General features: G+C 36.5%; 1 protein-coding gene across 4 annotated transcripts in view; it reads right to left on the bottom strand.

The window, feature by feature from the left end:
• Positions 1 to 2573: 2573 nt before the first annotated feature.
• The window catches only part of LOC149805328 (cell growth regulator with RING finger domain protein 1-like), a 30313-nt gene continuing 7392 nt past the window's right edge, over positions 2574 to 25494 (bottom strand). The window contains exons 2-6 of one of the 4 annotated variants that reach the window (XM_089949245.1): positions 22630 to 22757; positions 18170 to 18344; positions 14717 to 14873; positions 8349 to 8456; positions 2574 to 3421 (exon numbers count right to left, since the gene is read on the bottom strand). In XM_089949245.1, coding sequence (XP_089805371.1) covers positions 2702 to 3421; positions 8349 to 8456; positions 14717 to 14873; positions 18170 to 18344; positions 22630 to 22757 — 1288 coding nt within the window. In that variant the 3' untranslated portion in view covers positions 2574 to 2701. Of the gene's footprint in view, positions 3422 to 8348; positions 8457 to 14716; positions 14874 to 18169; positions 18345 to 18559; positions 18726 to 22629; positions 22758 to 25494 lie in introns of those variants that run through there. The other 3 variants (XM_089949246.1, XM_089949249.1, XM_089949247.1) reach the window with 3 other exon arrangements.

Here is a 25494-nt window from a genome sequence, read left to right as displayed (position 1 = left end):
ACTTTCTCTGCTACTTCTGAATCTGGCCCTCCTGGAAAGACAAAACAAACAACTTTCTGTCTATATACTGCGTAGTATACAGAAAAAGGTGAGTAATGCTTACTATTTAACTCCTGTTTCTACATGCTAGGTTGCTACCATTATACACAGACGCAACTAATTTTTACCTGAGTGAAGCCTTAAAGGATACACACACTGAGGGAGAAGGGTGGGAGTGATTATCTGTAACATATTCACGAAAGTATTATGGAAGAAATGTTATTTACAAATTATTTTCTCCATTATTAGGACTAAGAAATGTTGAGCATCTTACCTTTACCTGTCACCCAGTAGGAGCATGATTGTTCTACTAAAGGGATGAACTTCTAATTTTAGTTTAGCACAAGAAACAATTTGTTTATAAATGTGAGTGGGAGATCCATGAGCAATTCTGCATTTGGTTATGGTCCTGCCATGAAAAATTTCCCAGGCAAATCCAGCAAAAGTGCCAAATTCATGTCTGGATCTAAGGTTGTAATTTCATGAATGGGGTGTGGTCACTTTTACAGCTACCATTAGCCCAATGAGATTTGGTTCTCTTCAGAGATGCCATGTAATACAAATGAAGCCAGAGAAAGTAAACATAGCATGTGATTTAGCTGACTCCACTATGTCCTGAATTGAAACATTATGTTTAAGGCCAGGCTCTTGAAATCGCTTATATTTTGTGAGCTGATATCTTGATTAGTATTTTTATTGATCAGGGTTCAGAACGTGCTTATTTAATAACTCTCTTTAGCCAAGTGGATAGTGACTGTAAGGTTAACTCCCTTTAGCTAAGTGGATAGTGATTGTAAGGTTATGTCATGTATTCCTACCTTCAGTGGTAGAGATAGTTTTTACAAATGATGGAATGTTCCTGACGCATTTGATCTCTTCTTGACAATGAATTGGCCAGGACAATGAGCCCACTATGAATGCATTGGAATTGGTTATCTGATATTGGCAGTACCCATGAAAGTGTTCCCATCCAATATATATATATATATATATATATATATATATATATACACACACACACATATACACACACACACACATATATATATATATATATATATATATATATATATATATATATATATATATATATATATATATATACATACACACACACACACACACACATAAAAGAGAAGATTTGATAAAGACTGATTATGGCCTCCCTCATATCAGATTCCTATGAAACTCATATAAATAAAAGAGGTTCAACTCTTTCCAAAATATGTATTTTAATTCTTATCCAGGATCACTTTTAATAAAGAAATTATAGTATTATAAAGCCATGTTTTTTTTTTCTCTTCATTTTTGGAATCTAATTTCATGGATTATACACAGTATAGCTAACACATCCCTATGAAGCTGACTGCTGAAAGAGATCTAATCATCTACATTTGCATACAGCATGCATAAATGTCAATGATAGAATGTAGAAATTTATATTTTTATTTTGTGTGTGTGTGTGATTAAGATTCTGAACATAGCTTTAAAAAAAAATCAGTCAAATCGCTATGATGTCTGCATTGTTGCAGTTTATAGTGATGTCCAGCACTGGGGCATCTTGTCGCAGACATGTAGCATGATGTCCCACCCAGTCACATTATCCTGACACCATTCTGACCAGTCCTAACACTAACCTCTTAATGCTGAGTGCCAAGTGAGGCAGCTGTTAGTACCATTTTTGTAAGTCTTTGGTATGACTTGGCCGGGGATCAAACCCACAACCTCCCACTTTTGAGACGGACACTCTAACCACTAGTCCACCGGAGTGGTATATTTTTTTTTTGAAATGTTGTCTAAATGATGTATATATTTACGTTAATTACAGCTGATTACCTGTAACACCTATTTTCATTTTCATTTAAAAAGTTATGTTCATGTTTAACAATAACTAAGGAATCACAATTTTGACTTGACTGCCATAGAATAACAATTCATGAAGTTCTTCACCATAAATAACATGCAGTTTTGAAGAAGGTTGCAACACCCCACCCCATCCCTAAAAAAATCTATTGGTGGGTGATTTTAACATCAAATAAATTCTATCAGTGGGTTCTGAAAGCCTTTAAAAACTTATTAGGGTGGTTACCCAAATTCAAAACAGCCTTCCCCTGATTACATGTAAATTTAATAGAACAGCCCTGAGGGTATTTCATTATGACGGCCATGGAATTACTGTTTTCAGGATTTTATGAAGAACATGACGAAATGCAGCTTTAATATAAGTAGGTAAAATATAGGTCACAGTGACACCAAGCAACCAATATTGTGTATACCAATAAACCTGCTCAAAAGTTGCTGGTCAGAGAATAATAGATTATACCCTCATTTATTCAATTTTTCTGACATTCAAAAATAAATTTCTTACTAATTTTCCACAAATATCTTTTTTTAAAAATATCTCTATTGTATAATGACACACTTTGCATGTTCAAGCGGTTTGAGCACACTAGGTTGTATTATATCCTTGTCCGTAAATTAGGAAAATGTGCATGATAATATTCTGAATTTCTATTGCAAATAAGGAATACTGGTTGCAACTCTGATGTTTATTTTTCAAACTGTTCATGTAGATAAAACATCAGTCAGGATAAGTGTAAACAAGGATCTAATTGTGTTAGATGCTTTTTTTTTGTTTCCAACTGACAGAAACATCCATTACTTAATTAAAACCAAGGTATTCATTCAATCTTTGATTGAACTGTTCCCAATTCTGCAAACTGAAAAGGTCACTAATTCTTGTAAAAATTGGTGTAGCTTGAGGTTGTAGCTCTTCATCTGGAGTAAAAGTTCTCATTTTAAAATATGATTCAATATAACCTCTACAAATGGGGCACCTGTCAAGAAGTTTAAAACACTTGTGACATATACATGCATGCCGACACGGTAAAAGTGCATAGTCTATCTGTGCTGTTTGGCATACTATGCATTCTCCATAATCCTGGTTATCAACATGATTAGATCCAGAACATTGATTACATGACTCTGTTGTGTCCTTTACATGATTCCTTATTTCCTGTTCTGTATATTCAGCTTTTGCAAACTCTTTTATATCACTCCTTCCTGAGGTTTGACAATGGTATTCAGTTTTACTTGCAGACAATGAAGATCTTGTACATGAACTTGTAAAATGTTCCGTGTCATGTGAGGTTCCAATATTACCAATCATCCGTAGATTGCTCTGACGATGTGAAGATCTGGCAGAGTCATTACATGTACAGCCTGCTGTCAACTCTCCACCACCTGGGGATGTATTTCTCTCAAGTGATTGCGTGGATGGTTGACTGGAACCATATTTGGATGCTGCAGAGGAGAAATGTGGCGATCTTTCCATCATGCTTACATCAGATTCTGAGACCTCTGGTGAAACAAGAAATATGGGCTGAAAAAAAAAGAAGAAAGTTTACTATATTATCCATTAAACTGGTATGATATCTACCATCTATGTATAATCACTGTAATCAGATGCAGTTGCCATAAGTTACTGTCAATTCACAATTTTCATGGGGCACCAATTCTTGCAGATTTCATCACAAATTTAAAGAGTCAATGAACACTGTACGTTCGGCAGAAAGAAATGGACTCCTTTACATGCACATAATTTGAAACCAACTGCAACCTGTATAGACCCATAGCTATCTTTTCATGTCATGGCCCAGAACATTCCTTAATTAAATGAATGGATTTAAAGTGCAGATGTACTCTCTGATAAGGTCATGACTGACTTAACGACATACACCCTTAAGCCTGTTCATGCAAAGTGGAGTTTCTGCAAGGGCTGCACAACTTCCGGTACTTTTTAGCAGCACAGATGGAAATAGTTGGTACAAGGCCGAATTTTACCAGCAAAATCTCTAAACAACCAATATCATAATGCATGGTTTATCATTTGCATAAAGAAGGGAAAATTATTTTGTAAACCATACCTTAGAGAAAGACAATGAAATTAATGCATTTCTGACCTCAACAGGAGAGTGCTGACAATCAGCAACATCGAAAATCAACATCACAGTAGTGCAATCCCTAGTCCAAGTTTCCTTTGACCCTTTCCACCCCATTTAAATATTTTGACAATTAGTGACAAAAGAATTTGCCACCACGGCATGGTGGCACATAGGATAACCACATCTTAAGCAAACTTAAACCACCTTACGTCAAGACATATGTGCATGAAACTGGCAGAAACATTATTTAGTTTCTCAAAGATTGCAATTATAATATTTGTTATGTCTTTAATCCACTGATAGATGAAACAAAAGAACAGCACTGATGAAATATTACCTGGTCACATGACTAAACAACTCTCACAACCTACACGCCCATGATATAAGAGTACCAGTAGTCACTTGATATCAACAATAAACCACTTTCCAATGCTGCTGTACAAAAAATTCGAAATATTAAATTAAAGTCACATAATGATTGTAACAATAACTAAAGAATACTTAATAATTCTCAACATATTTATTCTGAGAACAATGACCAGACACCTGTGGCTGTTCCAAGAATCTGGAGGAAACCAGATTCATCAAGCAGAATGCATATGTCATCATGTCAAGTCATGTGATGCCAACAAAAACATTAATGACATGTGCTCTTTGCTTAATAAATCTGGCATTCTCCAGGGGGTGGCGAATTCCATCTCTCTGATACCCAACTGACTCTGACCCCATACCCCAACATAAATGTCAAAATATCTCAAATGGGGTGAAATTTGTCAGAGGAAACTTGGACTCTATGATCTCATTCCACTATCATCACTATGTCATCAATTTAACCCACAAAAAATTAACAACTCTGGATCCAAAATCACTTGTAAATAGTTACGGTGTTTACATGCACTGCAGGGGCCCCGAGTGGCCGAGTGGTCTAAAGCGCTCTCCATTATGGATCACTGCCATCTCACCTTTGTGTGTTCAAGTCTCGGATTCGGCTAATGTGGGTATGTGAGAAAGCTTGCCAATAGCTTCTCGTTGGTCAGTGGTTCTTTCCGGGATTTTCCCGGGTTCTTCCTCCACCATTAATACTGGCCACCATGTATAGCCTATCATGTGCTGACAAATGGTGTTAAACCCTAAAACAACAACAACAACATGCACTGCATGAAATGTTTAATATTAGTGGCTAAGTCTGGGTCTAACTTCAGCATGACTTATAAGATCACACAACTCATGGCCATCCATTGTGTCAAAATCCAATCCAAACAGTTCCTTTAGCAAACATGTGGTTATTAATTTGTAATGAATAAAAAATAAAAAAATGGTGTGGATTAACATTAAAGAGGTAGAAATATAAGTGCTTAAAGTTTTATTGTTTCATGCACCAGCAATTAGTCACACAACAGCACTGGAAGGAGAGTTAGCTTATCTCTTTGATGTTTTCTGGCTTTGTTTTGACAGCAACAACAGATGATGAAACTGGCTTTCAATTGTTAAGCTGCAGCAGCAATCCAATACTATTTCATTATTCTGACAACTGTGGTAACTCCAGCCCTAATTGTAAGTTGACTATTTTAATAGACCAGGAAGGCAGAAAATATACTGTTTGTACATACCTTTATGTCAGCTGAACCAATCAAAGTGAGAAACTCTCTTCTAGTGTTGTGCTGCTGTAGTCACTGACTGATTAAAGTCGGTGGCAATATGAGACTATAGTTGCATGAAAATATTAGATTAGCTTCTTACATACTTTTGATGTTGAGATAGTTAACTTTCAAGACTTAAAACACATTTACAGCATGTCTGTAAATGAATACACGTAGTCTCATATCTTACTGGTAAAAGGACAAATTTTACCAGAAAAAAACCCAGTAAACATCAGTGTAACAAGATATCTGCACACATGACAAAGCGTCACCATTTATGGATGCGAATAAAATGGGTTTTGAGAAAGCTGGGCTAATGTGCTGATTGTTTATTCTCAAGTAAGTTTTATGTATGAAATGTGTTTAGTACAATCATTCTTGTGTTCCATATGCTTAATGGAATTGTGATGAGCATCTCATTAAAAAAAAGGCAATGAAGATAATTTGGGTTTATTTATGATTTGATTCAGACATGGCACATATATATATATATATATATATATATATATATATATATATATATATATATATATATATATATATATATATATATAGACAGTAGAGATACATTTATTTATCAGCTTCATAATTATCTTGTTGTGAACTTAAATTCATGGTCTAACCCACGAAAACCACAAAAGTTGTACTCCAAAAGTTTAAAGTGAATCACAAAAACTGAAACCCTGAAAATTAAATTAATTATTGCATCTTATTCTTTAAACCATTACAAAAGTCCTACAGACATGGAGCCAGGATAGACTACAGACTACCAGTGGCATGTTCAATTTGCAGTCTCAGGTTCAAAACAAGTTTAAACCCCATGCATATTTGGTTGTAAGTGCTGTTTAAGAGCATGGATTTTACACAACAGATATTACAAATCCCCAAAACATCACTGATGAAATAGCACGTTAGTAGGCTCTTATAGGATGACCAATTTTGGGATTTGCAATTTGTCAAAAACTGCATAAAGAAAGCAACCAAATGCACTAACACTGTGTATAACATTTTAAAAAAAAGATAAATACAAGTAATTGTGCATGCAGATAGATATATACATGAGAAAAATGGAAAGGTCGAAATTTATCAAAGGAGAAAATAAAGATAGCTTGAAAATGGATAGACAGATTGGTATGTATTGGTCTTTTATAATTACTATGTAAACAACATAAAATCTACACAGCTTATTAGTGACTATTTTGGGCATGTCAATAGCACTTAGAGGAATTCACATGGCCAACCATTAGTGTGGAATCTACACGGCCAACCATTAGAGTTTGAATCTACATGGCCAACTATTAGAGTGGAATTCACATGGCTAATCATCAGAGTGGAATTCACATGGCCAGCCATTAGAGTGGAATCTACATGGCCAACCATTAGAGTGGAATTCACATGGCCAACGATTAGAGTGGAATCTACATGGCCAACCATTAGAGTGGAATTCACATGGCCAACAATTACAGAGGAACGCCTTTCATTTAAAAACATTCACAAAACTTGCTTCAAATAAACAGCTATCACATGATCATGGTTGTGCAAGAATCTTGGAGAGTAACCTTGAAATTGACTACCAAATGAAAGTGACAGACCTTGTTGACAATTTATCAGGTGAAAAAAAGATAGTGATAGATGAATGAAATTACAGACATTCATGTAACAAACCATGTGGTACATATAAAAGTTCAAGGTGCTAATATATATCCTATGGCCAAATCACATGTATGAAACTTGCAGAACATAGAGCTGACCAAGACCCCTCTCCCCATCTCTTTCTTATTATTTTCTCTGTTTCTTGGTCTTGCCTGCAAGCAAGTACATTGCAAAGTTTAGCTTGCCTGTGCTGAATTTTATGTTATCACTGGTGTGGGGCAAGTGGATTTGTCCTACCCTGTAAAAAAAAATGTATCTATTATAAGAAACAGCCTCCATTTTGATGGCAGAATGGTATCATTTCTGTAAAACATATGATTTTGATGACACTGTTTTCAAAAGTTTTTGAAAAGCCATTTACCGGTTTTTTTTGTTTACAGTAATGATGGCCATATCTGATGGCAAAATGGAATTATTTGCAAAAATATTGAAACAGCTTCATGTCAGGAGGCTATCTGTAGTCAAGTTCTGTTCCAGTTCTTCACAAGAAGCCGTTTCGAGGTTATCAAGTTCAGTAATTGCAGTCACGTCAGTTGCAAAGAAACAGGTCCCAAGCTGATGAGTGGTCAAAGGTGCTTACCATTTAAAGATCACCGACATCTCGCCTCTGTCAGTGTGTGTTCTATTCTTTACAAACTGTCACTGACACATGCATACAACATGTCTGGGGACTGAACTTAAAATAATAAACGCACAAAAGAAACAGCTTATATGGGTTCCATGTTGTTAAAATACTGAGATTTATTCTTTTTTACCCTATCTAGCCTTTCCAAGGGGAATATGAACCAGTTTATGGTGAAGAAAAGTTTCATATCTTCCTAAAACAAAAGCAGTGACCGAAGTGACTTTAGATTCCGGTTTAAATATCTCCAGTAAAAAGTAGGGAATAATACAGAACTCTGATCAAAGGTGTTGAAAACATTATTTGGAAGGGTGAAAAAAATAATAACTGGAGTCAGAGTGGTTTTCACTGACAATTATCATACACTTCATTCCATTGAATTGTGTAAAATAGTATTTGGTACTCTGAACAAAGTTCTTTACATTAATGAAAATGTGTTTAAAAACCTACCTGCAAACTCAAAAGTTGATTATTGCTTGTCTTTAGAAACTGGTAGACAATGTGAGAGTCAAGTGGACACACTGAGTCCTTCAGGTGGATAATGGTAAAGGCAACAACCTAAAATAGAAATAAGTCCTTCAGGTGGATAATGGTAAAGGCAACAACCTAAAATAGAAATAAGTCCTTCAGGTGGATAATGGTAAAGGCAGCAACTTAAAATATAAATAAGTCCTTCAGGTGGATAATGGTAAAGGCAACAACCTAAAATAGAAATAAGTCCTTCAGGTGGATAATGGTAAAGGCAACAACCTAAAATATAAATAACCAAGTTAATATTAATCCATATGGAAACCAAATTCAAACTAGCCTCTTACTATGAACCTTGATTTGACTGATTTCTTAATGTAAAGCACACTGTTCTTGTATTGGGAATACTCAAGCATAAATAATGATTGATTGATATTAATGAATGCCTTGTCCCAAATGTTAATAATTTAATTTGACCATAAGTTTTTCACTACAGCTAGGGAATAGTGTACTGGTTATGGAATGCTGATGCCGACTGCATATTAGTTTAGCAATGAATAGTTAAGTGTAGCACTGGGACAGGCTGTTGATGTCTTTATGACACCATACAAAAGTTTAAACAATTTTAAATAAACCTTGGTATGTAGGTCACAGCGACCAACTGTGTGCTTGCCACACCTTCATCTGAAGAACAATTCCCAGGTATGGTCCCAATAAGTGTTTAAAAATGCAAGTTACCACCATTAAAGGGAAGATAGAGACACACATACAGATGCACGAATGCATGGCTAAATCTATCCTAATCAAATTCTACATCTAAAAACAGAAGTATTGCAAACATAAATCCAAACTTCTACTGTATTATGTTCAGCCAAATTCTGCCCATGATGCATAGCTGAACAGTAGTTGTTCTATGCATGACGCCCACATTACACAACTGAAAAGTAGTTGTCCTATGCATGATGCCCACGTTACACAACTGAACAGTATTTGCTCTATACATGATGCCCATGATACACAGCTGAACAGTACTTGCTCTATGCACGATGCCCATGTTACACAGCTAAACAGTAGTTGTTCTATGCATGATGCTCACATTACACAGCTGAACAGTACTTGTTCTATGCATGATGCCCATGATACACAACTGAACAGTAGTTGTTCTATGATGCCCATGTTACACAGCTGAATAGTACTTGTTCTATGCATGATGCCCACATTATACAGCTGAACAGTAGTTGATCTATGCATGATGCCCATGATACACAGCTGAAAAGTAGTTGTTCTATGCATGATGCCTGCATTACACAGCTGAACAATACTTGTTCTATGCATGATACCCTTGATACACAGCTGAAGAGTAGTTGTTCTATGATGCCCATGTTACACAGCTGAACAGTGCTTGTTCTATGCATGATGCCCACATTATACAGCTGAACAGTAGTTGATATATGCATGATGCCCATGATACACAGCTGAACAGCAGTTGTTCTAAGCATGATGCCCATGATACACACCTGAACAGTAGTTGTTCTATGCATGATGCCCATGTTACACAGCTGAACAGTAGTTGTTCTATGCATGATGCCCATGATAAACAGCTGAACAGTAGTTGTTCTATGCATGAGGTTTAATGGCACATGAGCACAATACAGATTAAGTAGTGCTGATTAAAATAGTTGTTTTAAAAATGTAGAGATAGGAAATTTTTAAAGTAAGTTATGTTTCTCCTAGAATAATGTGAGCCTTAATTAGACCCCTCATGATAAAATTCTTGGTGTATTCATAAATAACAATATTACTTGGTCTATTCAAATGTTTCAAAAAAGGATAATTCTTATCTTTGGCTAATGAGGAAAATCAAAACATACATTTCTCTTCAGTAAAGGGTCATCTTTTATAAAAGTTATATTCAGCCATATCTGGACTACTGTAATGTAATTTGGGGTAATACCTCTAATTCAAACATAACAACACTTTTAAGAATCCAAAAGAGGGCTTGCCATTTAATTCTAGATCAATATAAAGACAATTTCCAGGATACTATGAATAATATAAAGACCTAGACACTGTGCTGCCACTGGCCCTACAAGATCCAATATTTGTCTTTGTGACACTAAATCGGAGGTAAAAACTCAAGAAGGTTGATTCTGCATTCCAGCCAACAACTTCTATAAAGTCTCAGATCAGAACATTACGTTGGAAAGTGAGGCTCACAGAAATGGCTCTAATCTCGTGAGCTGTAATCCTAATGAGACAACATTGATCTTGAAATATCTCAAAATACGCTGAACATATAACCCACTTCAAACACAAATCACAATCAAGAGCTTGAGGAGTGATGCCTTGTTTTCTGACCTTGACCTGAAGGAAGTGATTTTTGTGCACATCATGTCTTGTCTGTGTGTGCCTCAAGTAGTGTTTGAGGGCACAAATGTGAGGCTACTATGATATGGTGACTACACCAAGCATATTACCCAATTCAGCCAGGAATAAAGGGTGTCAAGCGTGATATCCTGTGCTCAAAACTTTGGAGCAGTAAGCCACATCAGAGGAGACGTTGCTTGTGCCACGACTTTTCCCTGTGCATCTCAAGTAGTGTTTGAGGGTGCACACAGGATCTTTCATGGCTGCCTCTCTAGACATGTCTATGGAAAAGAGAGGACAAATGATGACTCGTTGGTTACCTATGGACAGCAACTGATTCTTGGCAAATGGGCCTGGTTGCATAAAGAGGATGACCGAACATTCTGAACTGAACAGAGGATACTTCGGGTCAAACAAAAGAGCATGTAGCTGATCCTGCATGTGATAGCTAAAGCTATCACGAAGCATTCCTTGTATGATAGGAACTTTATCAAAGCATGAGCAAGAGGGTCAAACTTGCTTGAATTGAGCCAAGTTAGAACCCAAGACAAATTCTATTTTGTAAATAATGTTATGGAATTTGGTTGCTGGAGATCAAATTATTTAACAGACCTGAGAGATCTTTATCATGCCCAATGTCACATCTGCCATGATGTCAGAATATTTCTGAGATCATTGATCTCAGTGTGCAAACAGAATCTTGCATGGCCGCTGGTCTTGACCTGGCTATGGAAGAAGTGATCAGGGACACTCGTTGACTACCAGCAGACGGTAATCTGTTCTGGGCTATGAATCTTGATGGTATCTTGAGAACCACCAAACCCTGCAATCTGAACTGAAGACAATTCCAGTGAACATAAAAGGGAATGCAGACCTCTTACCCGGCATGCTGAAAGCTAAAGCTATCAGTAAATATGGGCTGTATGATACTGACTTTAGTGATGTGAAGGCTAAAAGTTCAAAGGGGTTCGAATCTAGCCATGTTAAAAAGCCCGGATTGGATCCCTTTGGAGACAAATAAGGGATATTGCTCAAGAAGACCAATACTGACAAAAAGACCCAACAGATCTCTATCCCACATAAACATGCTGCCATGATACCAAAATTTGTCCAATATCATAGGGCAGTATCCTTTGGTAATGATTGGGGTCCAACTATTCTCCTCCAAGAACAGAGAAAGTCGGTCAGTTGAGGGAAAGAGGCATGCAGATGGGCGATATATACGGTTACTCTTGAGATTCTCTCCACAAGTGAAGGTTTTTGAATTGTCTTACTTGCAAGGCTGTACTGGTAAAAGCTGAGCATGTAAAGAAGAGGGTGATTGATTCAGACTGGCCAGAATCTTCCTGGGTGTATTATCATTGGGATAAATAGATTGGTGATCCACGGCTTGTACCCTCAAAGAGGGGCTATCAAAGTCATCTTGCCATTCTGACCCCATATTTGTAGCACCTTAGGAGGGGTGGCACAGGCCCACAACAACTCCCAGATGGCTGACAGTGCATCTCATGGCCCAAGCTCTGGTGTCTGAACTGGGGGCACAACAGTGGGTAGCTGTTGATTCCACCTCATCGCCAAGCGGTTGATCATCGGATGCCCTTGAAGTGTATGAATCCAAATGACAACCAACTGATGGGGAGGACATTTTGAGTTTTTTAACGGACATAACCCCCTTCTGAACTGAAATTTGGTGAAGCCACTGATGCAGCCAGAAGGTGTCTGAATTGTACGTTGATATGGAGATTGTTGCACCCACATAGAAAAATGCTAAATCAGAATACCAGACAAGTGGTGTGGTACCTCTGTTTGAAGATATTGGTCTCCACCACAGAGTTGTCAGATCAAAAGAGGACCGTTTCACCCCCAGGATCGCTCTTTACAGAAATGAAAGGTATTGATGACAGTCTTCCATTCTAAGATATTGATGCATCAGTGGGATTCCAATGGTCAGCCAGCATGGATTGCCACATTGATGTTGGAATGATCAAATTTCGGGTGTGATCATGACTGCTTGATTACGAGGATGTAAAATGGGGCAACTATGCTGGTAAAGCCCACATAACAAAACAGCCTAGTGGGGTTAAGTCCACTGCATTTAATAGCCAAGGAGTTTCAAGAACTCTACCAATGAAATGCAAGTCCTGATGGAAATAGACTCAACAAGTTTGATGATTCTGTGAGCGTGAACACAAGGGGATGTGCCAGGATCTGGTTGGTTATGAAGTCCGTGCCCAAATGGATGAAATTCTGGGATAAACGGAGGTCTGAATTTCCCAGTTTGTGAAAAGGCATGAATGATCTAGCAGAGAAGGGATATCAGTCCACCTGGGAGCAGGATAGAACTTACTATGTGTTTCTTTAAGATGCTGCATAGGTATGCTGCTGTCGATGTAGATCACGACGCCCAGTGTAGAGAGATGATGGAGTTCCTAGTATGAGTGAAAGAAAAGAGATGGATGAGGGCTGAAGGGAAGAATGGTGAGTTGATAATGGTGTGGCAGTAAAAGTGGAAACTAGCAATAGACAGGGTGGATAGGGACGTGGATACATCTGTCAGATTGAGACTAATGGTATAAGGTATACACAGAATGACATCGCCTTCCCCATCTTAAATATTGTGAGGAGACTCCTGTCAATGATGGGCCTCCATCTGCTGTTTGCATGACAAAAGCAAGCCTTCAGTAACTTATTGGGGAATTTGTCCTTAGCATATGCTCCCGCAACTTTAATGAATGTCCATATCCTCTGTTATCAAATGGCATCCATCTCCTGATCTGACAGTGTAACGTGTGGAGGGGCGAGGAGATTGTTGATGAATGAAACCTGAAGCACCTTTGACTGACCAGGATCAGCCCCACCCACCACCCTTCTGAGAGAACTGGGAGATCCACTGAACTGAAATCGGTTTCATGCAGCCACTGCATGATAGGGGTTGATGTGAATGCACATGTGACTATGGCCCTGTTTAAAAGTTATGCTGCACGCTTGGTTAATAATAACTATCAAAACTGCATGAAATATGAATAAATTAAGTATAATTATCAAACAGCACTTCAGAATTTGCTACTAAGAGCTCTGTAACAGACTTAGTAAGTGAATAAAGTCAAATGTACTCAAACCAACAATGACCTTGTGTCAGGTCAACAATAGCATGGTGGGATGGTGGTCCTACAAGACGATGTCCCAACAAATGACAAATCTCTCAAAATAATGGCAGAAAATGTAAAATAAAGCATACAACCTGAAGCAGATTGATAAATCCACATTATAAATGCAAAAATGAACAATGGATGGGTCCACAGGAACACAAAAAGGGCCAGATTATCAAAGGCTATTGCAAGGTGTGTGTCTCAGGACACAGTGAAGCTAAAAAACTGGAGACACCTGGTGCTATCAAGGGGAGGTAATGGGCATGAGTTACTGCCCTTTGTCAATCTAAAAATAGACAATAAGACGATTTTCATCCTTTAGTAGGGCTGGATTCATGAGGTAGCAGGCTAATATTCCTAACGTAATATTATTGGGGAACATATCTGAAGGAGAAAACATACTGCAAAAATACTTTAGAGAGACAAATACTTCTAAATAAACCTTAAAAAAAACATTTTAGTTGTACAAAATAAAAGGTATTGATGCTAAAATTCTGTATCGGTATACTAGCTATAAAGACTGAATCTGTAACCATTACATTTAATTCCTTTCACCTGATGATGAAATGACCATTTGAGTCCCGACATCAAACTCTTTATCACAATTCCTAGTAGATTTAGACATTTGCATTAAATGAAAATCAGATACATATATAGAGAGAGGGAGGAAGAGAATGAGGGAGAATGACAAAGGAGTTAGTACTGAACAGACACATGTCCTTGTGAAAATGTTATGTTTCACCATGATGGATTTCTGTTGCAGGCAAGACAAGAATTTGATTGCCTTGATGAAGAATTTGAGACTGTAAGATTATTGATGTAACAACCACTCACAATAGTATCTTCCTTATCCATCTCGTCTGTGGAGTTATCTATCCCTGCTATGATGACCACAGGGTACAGTTTCCTCTGTGGTGGGCCAAGGCTTTCTTCCGTCACTACCTCAGGACAGGGATAGTACTTATGTATAGTCTCTCCATTTGATATTAGTCTGCAATAATGGAAAAGAGGGAAATTCATCTTCATGCAAATTTTTTTGATGGGAATCAAAGGAATTAACACATATTGAACATTTACAAGACACAAAACAAACAAGTAACAAAAACACCTAACCCTAACACAATTTCCTTTTCTAATGAAGGACAAACTACCTATAAAGTCTGCAGAAGGTATGTTTACCAGAACTCTGATTATAATGCCAAAACTTATTTCATTTTGTCAAATCAGTTCTTTGAATCATCAACTAGTTTTGGTTAAGGTGCATTTTGCAAAACTAAAGTTATTGCACATATGCCATTTCACTTTCTCAGATCATGATGACCTTACCCATTTCAAACAGAAATCAATGTACTCATTTTTGCCCCAAAATCAGTAGATTTCTTTGGCCATATAGCACAACCCACTTGCGAAGTTTAGTGATCATGTATGTAAATTCATTTTGCTGAAACCATTTTTTATGGTTATTTGGAGTGACTTTGTTTTGTTGGTCCCCAAATGATCAATAGAATTCTTTTGTTGCTTATACAGCAACCAACCTGACTAGCTGAGTCAAGGTATATGCGATAAATGTTAAAGGAATCAATTTACTCCAGTCAGTCACAGTGACCATGATCTTTGACCCTTTCACCCCAAAAAAGTTTTTTTTACTTCAAATCAGTAAGGAAACCCTGATTCAAAGTTAAGGTATGTAAAGCAGAACTCAAATCAGCATGCTATAGAAAAAAAAACAGATTGAAGATAGAAGAGATACAAAATTTTACAAAGAATCTTAACAGTACTGATGGAGACAATGTCATCAATGGAAATGTAAAACAGTTCTCCCTTGTTACAACCTATTTCATTATAAATGTGATTCTGGATATAGTCTGATACTGCAATGGATCTTGTGACTAAAGTGATGATTTTGGGCCAAAAATTACATATTTTGTCATCCAACACATAAAATGTACTCCTGACAATGCTGCAACTACCTCCACAAGAAGCAATGCTTCCTGTGTTCAAAATCTATTACCCGACTACTTCTGCTCATGATAACTTTTCAGAAATGTCGCTGAATTACATTTTAATCTGCGTGTGTTATTTTATGAAACTCTGACACATCTGCCCACAGACTGTGTTACAGATATTTTAGACTGAGTTCAGGACAATAATCCCAAAGCTTGTTAAATGTTCTGGATAATCATGACAAATTTAAAACAATTTCATGAAAAGGACCATGATATTTAGAGAAATGTAACAAAAACTTGACATTTACAAAAACAGTATTGTAAATGTAAAGTTTTTGTTACAATTCTCTAAAATATGCATTGTTAGGTATATCTATATTTTTTGTAAATCCTGGTAAATGATTTTATCTAATTTTTATAATTTTTATTCATGGCTGTAAATTGTAAAGAATATCATTAGTTAGTTTTGCCCACGTGACCTGAGTCTGCTAAGATGCTGATGTATGTGTTGACAATTAATGATAACAATCTTAACAATAAGACTTAAATGGTGCCTTTGGACAAATTTCTCAATGGCTGATTGGGTTTCAATGTTTCTAGAAGAATTCAATAACTTCTAACTGGTTGGGCTAGGTCACATGAATAGGTAAGTTTGATGCAAAATGAGTAGTGTGGTTGGTCACATGGGGTATACTGTGAAATAAATAAGTGTCATAATATTAGGTGTACATAAGGAGAGAACTGAGCACCAGGTTCATTCTGATTTTAGAGTCATTCTCATTTCTTGTGTTGCTGTTGCAAGTCTGCAGACATGTTTAATGTTGTATTGAAATATTATTAGAGAGGAAATAGATTTGTTTGGACTGTTCAGTTGAAATAGGAAGTGCTCATTATTTGAACTATAATATTCTGACTTGAAAGAATTCTGAACAATGCTATCTTGACAATGTCGTGGTTCTTAGAGGATCTGGTTCAGTATATTTCTGGTTTTTAAAATTATGCAGAACTTTTTATTCATTTAGGATTTTCATAGAACTTTGTCAGGTTTATTCAGGATTCACATCATTATTACTGTAAGTTCCTCTCACATTTTCATTCATGACTTTGATAATTAAATTCTTTGTTAAGTTTTACAAAACTTGCTGGTTTTGCTACTTTTTGATACTGAGTTTGTGACCATATTCACAACAGCAGGAACATGTTCTAAACAATATTGTTTGTGCAATTTACAAATTTGTGCTTACTTTATTAACAAAAATAATACAACTTCAGGGACAATTCTAAAATTTTATTTCCATCAAACTGTCTCCTTATGAATTTTATTCATTTTCTCAGTTATCTTAAGTCAGTGTGTGTGTGTGTTAGATTTTTAATGTAGCTTTAACAATTTTTATGTCATATCGCTATGATGTCTGCAGTGTGGCAGTTTATAATGATGTCCAGCACTGCAGCATCATGCCACAGACATGTAGCATGATGTCCCACACAGTCACATTATCCTGACACCAGGCTGACCAGTCCTAACACTAACCTCTTAAGCAAGTCAGCTGTTAGTACCATTTTTGTAAGTCTTTGGTATGACTCAGCCAGGGATCGAACCCATGACCTCCCGCATGCGAGGCAGATGTTGTAACCACTAGGCCATTGGAGCGGTCATCTTAAGACAGAGAAATACAAAAAAATATTCAAAAGGATGGTTATACTGTGTCTTTGTATGATAATTTTCATTCAGGAACAAATAGCCATCAAATGTTTTTGGTGAAAACACCAAACTGACTTGACTTTCCATTCCAGAGGGATAGCAATACAAAATTTTTCAAATGGCTGCTGTGGTGGCCATATTGGGTGTCTGATCAGTACCATTTTCATATAGGAACAACCAGGCCTTGCGATGAATGTGTCAAGTTTCATGGTAATCCTTTCAGTAGTTCACAACAAGCAGTGATAAATTTTTTTTAAAAAAACGTGTTAATGGATGGATGCTGGACACCAGATGTCAGATGACGAATGACAATGGACCATCACATAAGCTCCTCTGGTCTATGACCAGTGAAGCTAAAAATTGATAAAACAAATTACCATTTGAAAAGAGAAGATCAGAACAGAACAAGAAAATGATCTCCTTTATTTCATTACTGCAAATCTGGAAAAAATATATGCGTAAAGGTAACTGTATATTTTAGCAGCTTCTGTCAGAAAACTCTTAACTGATAAAAAAGCAAATTTATATGATGAACTTGATATAAAATTACATTTTTTTTTGTTTTTATTTTTGTATTAGATATTTATTTATGCCTGCATGTGGACCAACTTGCCATTCCAAAAGCTGATTCCTATATACCTTTTAGTGTCAATCTTGTGTAAGTAAGACCCTTTCATAATCTGTCCTGAGGTGAGCTGTTGAATGATAGTTTTTGATGACCAATAAAGGACTTTCTGAAAATCTTCAATGTTGACACCCCACAGAACAGACATCAGACATGTCTTCAGAAGAGAGATTTCAAGGTGTATACCTGCTATAAGATAAATCAAAACAGAATACATGAGATACCCAAATATTTTATATATAAAAAAACTATTTCAAAATATGGATAGCATTTTCTAACTATACTGCACTTGGTTTCATTTTCAATGAAAGAGTTACTATCTATTTATTTAAAAAAGAAATATGCCATGAAACCGTATAAAAAATATGTATTGTGGGGGCTAATTTTAGTCATGTAATACTTACCTGTTGCTATTGTATAGCTTAATTTTCCAAGGAAAGAAATTAACCTCATTGTTATGATGAGATATCTTCCTCCCACAGGGTGACTTCAAATGGATTCTGGAAGTCCAGCATATGACCTGTAGTCTTCTAGATCACTAGCGGGATATCAGTGCAGAGTGAGAGGAAGGAATCTGTTAAGAGCAACAGGTATGTATTACATCATTAAATTTAGTTTGTCCTCTCCATATACTTTTTTTAAAATATCAGTAATATGTTATATGCTGTTATTGTGTATCTGAATTTGCCATTTAAATCTCAGGCTGATGACTTCCAAAACTGGATAGAAAAACAAGGAAATACTTGCCCTTACTGCAGAAGTATCCATACTGTAAGATGGCATCTGCTTGGATCACTTTCTACATGATGACAATGGGCCTTAGAGAAAAAATGTGTTCACTCTGGTACGCTAAGTAGCAGAGGCAAAAGGAGGAGAAGATAGTGTGAGCTCACCCAAACACAGCCTTCATCATATCCTCCAAAGACAAACAAGTTAGTCAGGCCAATGATGTAGCAATGGCTCAAACCTCATGGGCTTTAATCTACATGAATGAAAGGTCCCTCTCAACAAGGAAATGATAAGCTCTTACCATGGTCACAACTCATTTAAAAACAGCTGAAGTCAAAATATCAACTGAGCCCTTCAGAGGGAGAAAGAAACACTTCCTACCCTAGCTTTTCCCTTTAAAGGCTGCCAAAGAGAAATATAAAGCCCCAACTGGATATACAAGACCATCTTGATCATTCCTAGCATGAATGAGACTAAGGATTTCAACAGAAATAGAAGCTACCGACGGAACTGTATTCTTTTGGGCTAAAATACCTGATTGGCAAAGGAGAGATTCCAACTCATATTTGGCATTAAACCGTAGATAGCCTGGTTCTATGGATAGGACATGTAGCTCACTCCTTCATTTTGCAGATGTAATGGAAAGCAAGAAAACTGTCTTGAGGGTAGAGCTCTTGAAAGTAGCATTACTGGTTGGCATAAATGAGTTTCGTTAAAACCACAAGACATATGAAAATTTTTGTACATTCAATCAGGGCATTAGACAGCAAGACATCTGTCTCTGCAGTTCAAAATACCTGATTAGGTCAGCAATATGATAACCTAAACCAATGGCTGGTCCTGTTGAAAATTTGAGTCTTTTAGAAATGGCTGCCCTATAATCCTTGATAGTAGAAAACAAACATTGTCTCTCTTTATAAAGGATGATAGAAAATCAGCCACTGCACATAAGAAGGACAGCTAGGATTAACACATTTCCTACTGCACCAATTCCTACTGCACCAATCACAAAAGATTCTCCACCTGGCATCACAGACTTTCAACACTGAGTGTCTCATGGTCTGAACAATGCCCTTGGCAACTTTGCTCAAAAACGTGTCCTGATGGATAGATGATTTGAAATAAGCCAAGCATAATTGTGAAAAATTTGTGATTTGTTGTGAAGGAGAGAATCCTAGTGCACAACAGAAAAGCCCTCTCGAATAAACAAATTATAAAACATGAAAAAACTACTAAAAGTAATCAGCTAGTTTATTTTAAATTCATGGAAATGAAAATGACCTAGAAGTGTTAGCAATCTCTTAAGAAATGAACATGTGAAAACAGGCCCAGCTATATATTCTACAGAACAAATTACATCCATCAACCATAAACAAAAACAAATTTGTGACGTGATTTGCATTTTTAACATAGCTTTAACAATTTTTCAGTCTTTTCGCTACGATATCTGCAATGTGGCAGTTTATAGTGACGTCTAGCACTGGGACATCATGCCGCAGACATGTAGCATGATGTGCCACAAAGAAACATGATCCTGACATCAGGCTGAGAAGTCCTAACACTAACTTCTTAATACTGAACACCAAGTGAGGCAGCTGTTAGTACCATTTTTATAAGTCTTTGGTATGACTCAGCTGGGGATTGAACACACAGCCTCCTGCATCCAAGGCAGATGCTCTTACCACTAAGTCACTGAAGCGGTACAAAAACAAAGAAACTTCAAAGTTATTTTAACAATACCTAAGATATACAAGATCTTTCTTATTTTTAAAAGTATAACTATCAAGGAAATCCTGGCAAATTTGTTTCTCTTTAAGAAACAAACTCATTGCTGAGCATGAAACTGAGGCACAGTGTTTTCTTTTACATCTTCCAACACTTCAGGCTCTAGTACAGCCAAGGGTTGATAATCCACTTTGTACCAAACAGACTCTACTTGTCTACCACTCTACAATCTGACTAGATGTGGCTGAAAGAAACTGATCAACAGAGTTTCTCACTGCATTTACCAAGGTAGGTACTTTGGAATAACTGTATCAGCCTCCACAGACAACGAGACCTACTGCATGTAAGTTCCTTCAATTCAAAAATTTCATACAGAAGTATTTCTTTTGAGTCTGACCACTCCAGTGGCCTAGTGGTAAAAGCATCCACCTCAGATGCAGGAGGTCATGGGTTTGAACCCCAGCCAAGTAATAACAAAGACTTATAAAAATGTTACTAACAGCTGTCTCGCTAGGTACTCAGCATTAAGAGGTTAGTGTTAGGACTGGTTAGTCTGGTGTCAGTTGTTGCTGGACTGCTTAATGCCATTTTTTAGCAACAGATAGGCTATACATGGTAGCCAGTATAAATGGTAGAGGAAGAACCCGGGAAAACCCTGGAAAGAACCACTGACCCATGAGAAGCTACTGGCAAGCTTTCTCACATACCCACATTGGCTGAATCCAAGACTCGAACCATGCAGACAGAGGTGGCATGGCCATCCATTCAGACGGAGTAGCTATCACAATATGTTTTAAGAGGGCCACATATTAGATGTCAGCTCATCATCATTTTCATTTAGGAAGTTTTCATCTTCTTCTTGTTGTTGTTGTTTGGGGTCTAACACCATTTCTCAGCTCAAGATAGGATATACATGGCAGTCAGTATAACTGGTGGAGAAAGAACCCAGGAAAACCCCAGCGAGAGTCACGGACCCATGGAAAGCCACTGGCAAGCTTTCTCACATACCCACAATGGCAAAGCCTAATACTCACACTCATGTGGACAGAGGTGAGATGGTTATGATCAATAAAGGAGAGCCCTTTAGACCATTCTGCCAACCAGGGCCCTTAAGTTTTCTTGTGACAACCCATGTTTATATGGCTTTCCATTTAGAAGTAGCAATAACAATATTTTCAAAATGACGCCATTGCAGCCATACTACATGTCAGATTGGAACTACATGTATTTTCATTTAGGACCATCCAGATATCATAAGAAGTCTTTTGATAAAAGCCCAGAATCAATAATGCCAGCTCTCTAGGAAATTTTCAAAATGGTGACCATAACGGAGGTCATATTGGTACCATTTTTAATATAAGACCTAACTGCTGCTTTACTAGATGTCCAGACAACACCATTTTCATTTAGGTCCAACTTGACAGCATAAGAGGTCTTGTAATTCAAATGTCAGCATGTCTTTCTGTTCAGAAGAAGCTGTGATAAGCAGATTTTCAAGATGGTTACTGGTGGCCATAATGGATGTCTGAATTGCACCATTTTCATTTAGGTTTGGTTTGGTGCTCTAAGGTACAGCAACACAAATTGTTTTTTTACTGCCAAGGCAATTGGAATAATAAAGTGTCTTGCTCAAGAACACACCATGGTAGCTGACTCAGGTCAGTCTGTTGGTATGATTCAATTTAATGAGTCTGGCACACTAACCATGAAGCCACCATGTCTCCCTTTTCATTTAGGGCCAACTGGACCATTGGATGAATGTGTGCAAAATTCATGGCAGTCCTCCAAGTAGCTAAAGAGAAATAGCGACAATAATCTTGTGCCTAAGAATGGACAAATAACGAACAGGACTTCCCATAAGCTCTTCTGGTCTATAATAGGATAATGTTAGGCATCTTTTATTAACTCACGCCTGACTACAATATTAAGTTCATTTCATTTAGACTGACAATGGGATTATTTTGAAATACAGCATTAATTTACCTTAGCTTAATTTTCGTTTAAACAGAAATACATGTACCTTGCAATGAGCTAACAACATCTTTCTGTATCAATACAGAAAACGGATTCTCGAGTCCAACTATTTGTTTCTCAATGGCTCTGTTGTAATGAATTGGACTTGAAGATAAGAGGTTCTCCCCATTCAACCTGAAAGGAGAGCAGACGACAAAATAAAATACTGATAACATGCAATCATTAAGTGTTGGAACTAACTGAAATAATTACGATCTATACATGTGACAGCTGAATCGAGCCCATAATTACCCAAACAAGAGATTTCCAATTAATTTATATATGTTTTTACTTGTAAATTTCAATCTGCTTAGGAAACAATGAAGTACTTGACTGAAGAGTAATAAAATAACAAAATCATCACAACTGTGCCGTTACAAAAAAGGACCTAACATTATTGCTTCTTAATTACATTAATACATTTTTTACTCTTGTCAACTTGAGCATTTATAAACATATCTGGTTACCTGTTTCAAACTTTCAGTTTCTGGGCTGGGTTAGTACATGTAGATGTTTTTTTTGTAAAAGAAACTAATGTTTCATGGTTGATAACAAGTTAAAATGGCAATTTTATACAGGAAAATTATGTTGTATGTATAAAAAAAATCATAATGGGACTAAAGATTGTAAAAACACAAAAGGCAATCAAATAATTCAGTTGATGATTCACCAACTACCAAATTATAATGCAATGCAAAGGCTGGCCACTATTGTACATAACAGTGTACCAGCTGATTCAATGATAAAAGTCCCCACTGATAAACAAGAAACTTGCAGAAATACATAATTTTGTATGAAATCACTAAATCATTAATTCAAAAGGACAAATAATTCAAAGAAAGAGGAAAACATCAAATAAAACACTGGTAGATAATGAGAGAAATGATGGATATGGAACAAAATATTAAATACTGCATCATATCAAACCTGATGATACTTGATAGAGGTGTGGAGTATTACTGGTATACCACAGTAATTTTTTCTGGTGGTACGTACTATGGCACTTTTTACTGTACCAGTATGTCAGTAGAGTTGATCAGTAAAAAATGTACAGAAATTCCCAAGGAATCTTGTTACAACTTTAATGATATTAACAGCATGTTTTCATTATTAAGGTCAAAATAGTTTTTAAAAATTATCCTTTTTTATTAAACAAAATGGCTATATCTGTCACAAATTAAAGATGACACATAACTGTATTTATGATCCTTTATTCACATCTTTGACACCTGTCACATATGCCAATATGATGGCCAAATGAATAGTGAAACAAATTAGGGCAAAATCCATCTTTCAGAAACATTTCTGATTACCAGTAAGCAAGAAAAAAGACCCCAAACAAAAACATGTCATGTTTTAGTTATTTACCAGTGCTGTGAATGTGTTAAGTATATGGTGTTCTTTTCTAAGATGGAGAATCATCCTATGATTGTCAAGAGCACTCTTGTTTCCTGTCTAAATTACACATAATTTCTTAAGTCCACTACATATTTTCTCATTTATTGAATAAGCATGTTTATTGTTCACTTGGTCCTCTCTGACAAATATCTTGCCCGGGTGTTGGCATCCCACTCAAAGTTTCCCTGCCTACTATATCAATAGTGTAGCTAGAAAATTGTAGGCTTCTGTATCAACACTTCATATTTTTATCAACAGGCTCCTTAATGTCAGCGCAATGTCTTCCACAGTATCGGCTATAGTGTAAGCCTAATCATCCCATTACAATTACTGCTTTTTTGAATGCAATTAATACAACAATTAAGGTACACATAGCAAATTCATCTACTGTAAGGTAATGGCCATTTAATTAGGGGTGGGGAGGTGCTGTGACTTTATTTTTAGTAGAAATATTTTCTTTTATCTAAGAGCAGGATTTTTTTCCCAGTTATTGACAGATTTAGTGTGTCATGCAGTGAATTATGTTACACGGAATAATCATTGGTAGTTATTGTTTATTCTGGTCCAAGGTAAACAATAATCACTAATTAGAATGTAATGTAGCTTATTGCCTGCATTACAAACAGGAAGCATTGGTAAAGTAACAGAGACACTTCATGCAAAAATGGTCATTAATTGATATGTAAAGTACTTAAACAGAAATCTGTGAATGGCACAAAATTTGTATAAATTCGCACACTTGGGGAATAGTGATGCACAAGAACTACTACAAATTAAATGAAAATCATGCATAGGAAAATGTACTTGACACAGTACACAATTTTTATTTAATCGTTCACCATTAAAATGCTTGTAACCGCACATGTCACGATATCTGCTTTTCAGGTTGGCAACTATTTACACATCTGGGTTCTTCAGCCTGACATGGTTGTTCAACTAAATTTGATTGGCACAATGTGCCCTGGAATGGTATGGAGACAATTTGGCCCAACTCGGACAGCAAATAAGACGATTCGGCCCAATTTGAAAGATGATTCAACCCAAATCAAAATACAATTCGACCCAAATCAAAATACAATTTGGCCCAACAATATAACTAATATAGATGGTATTAAGGGTCTTCAATTTTCTACTGTTGTCGTCGATTAATAAAATTACAGACTGTCTCATTGATTCTAAACAGAAATAAATAAATATCTTTTAAAAGGTAAACACAAGAAAGTCTTTTGTAGTATCCCTATCAAAGTCAGATTAGTGGGTAAGGCCTATGCCCCAGCTCTACACTTGTCGCTAATTTGTAACAAATACATGGTTTATATTTTATAAAGCCATGTGTAATTATTGTGCAGTACTGTTACAATTGAACGTGTTCAATGTGCAGCAGTGTTACAATGTTAAGCCTAAAATAAAATAAATTTGTTATAATATCTCATGTACAGTGTTACCAACCTTACAACACATATTCCGTAGAATA

The sequence above is a fragment of the Sinohyriopsis cumingii genome, chromosome 2, assembly GCF_028554795.1.
Source record: "Sinohyriopsis cumingii isolate HCF-2022 chromosome 2, ASM2855479v2, whole genome shotgun sequence".
Lineage (NCBI taxonomy): Eukaryota > Metazoa > Mollusca > Bivalvia > Unionida > Unionidae > Sinohyriopsis > Sinohyriopsis cumingii.
Note: the sequence above shows the minus strand (reverse complement) of the source record. Positions and strands in the feature narration are given on the sequence as shown.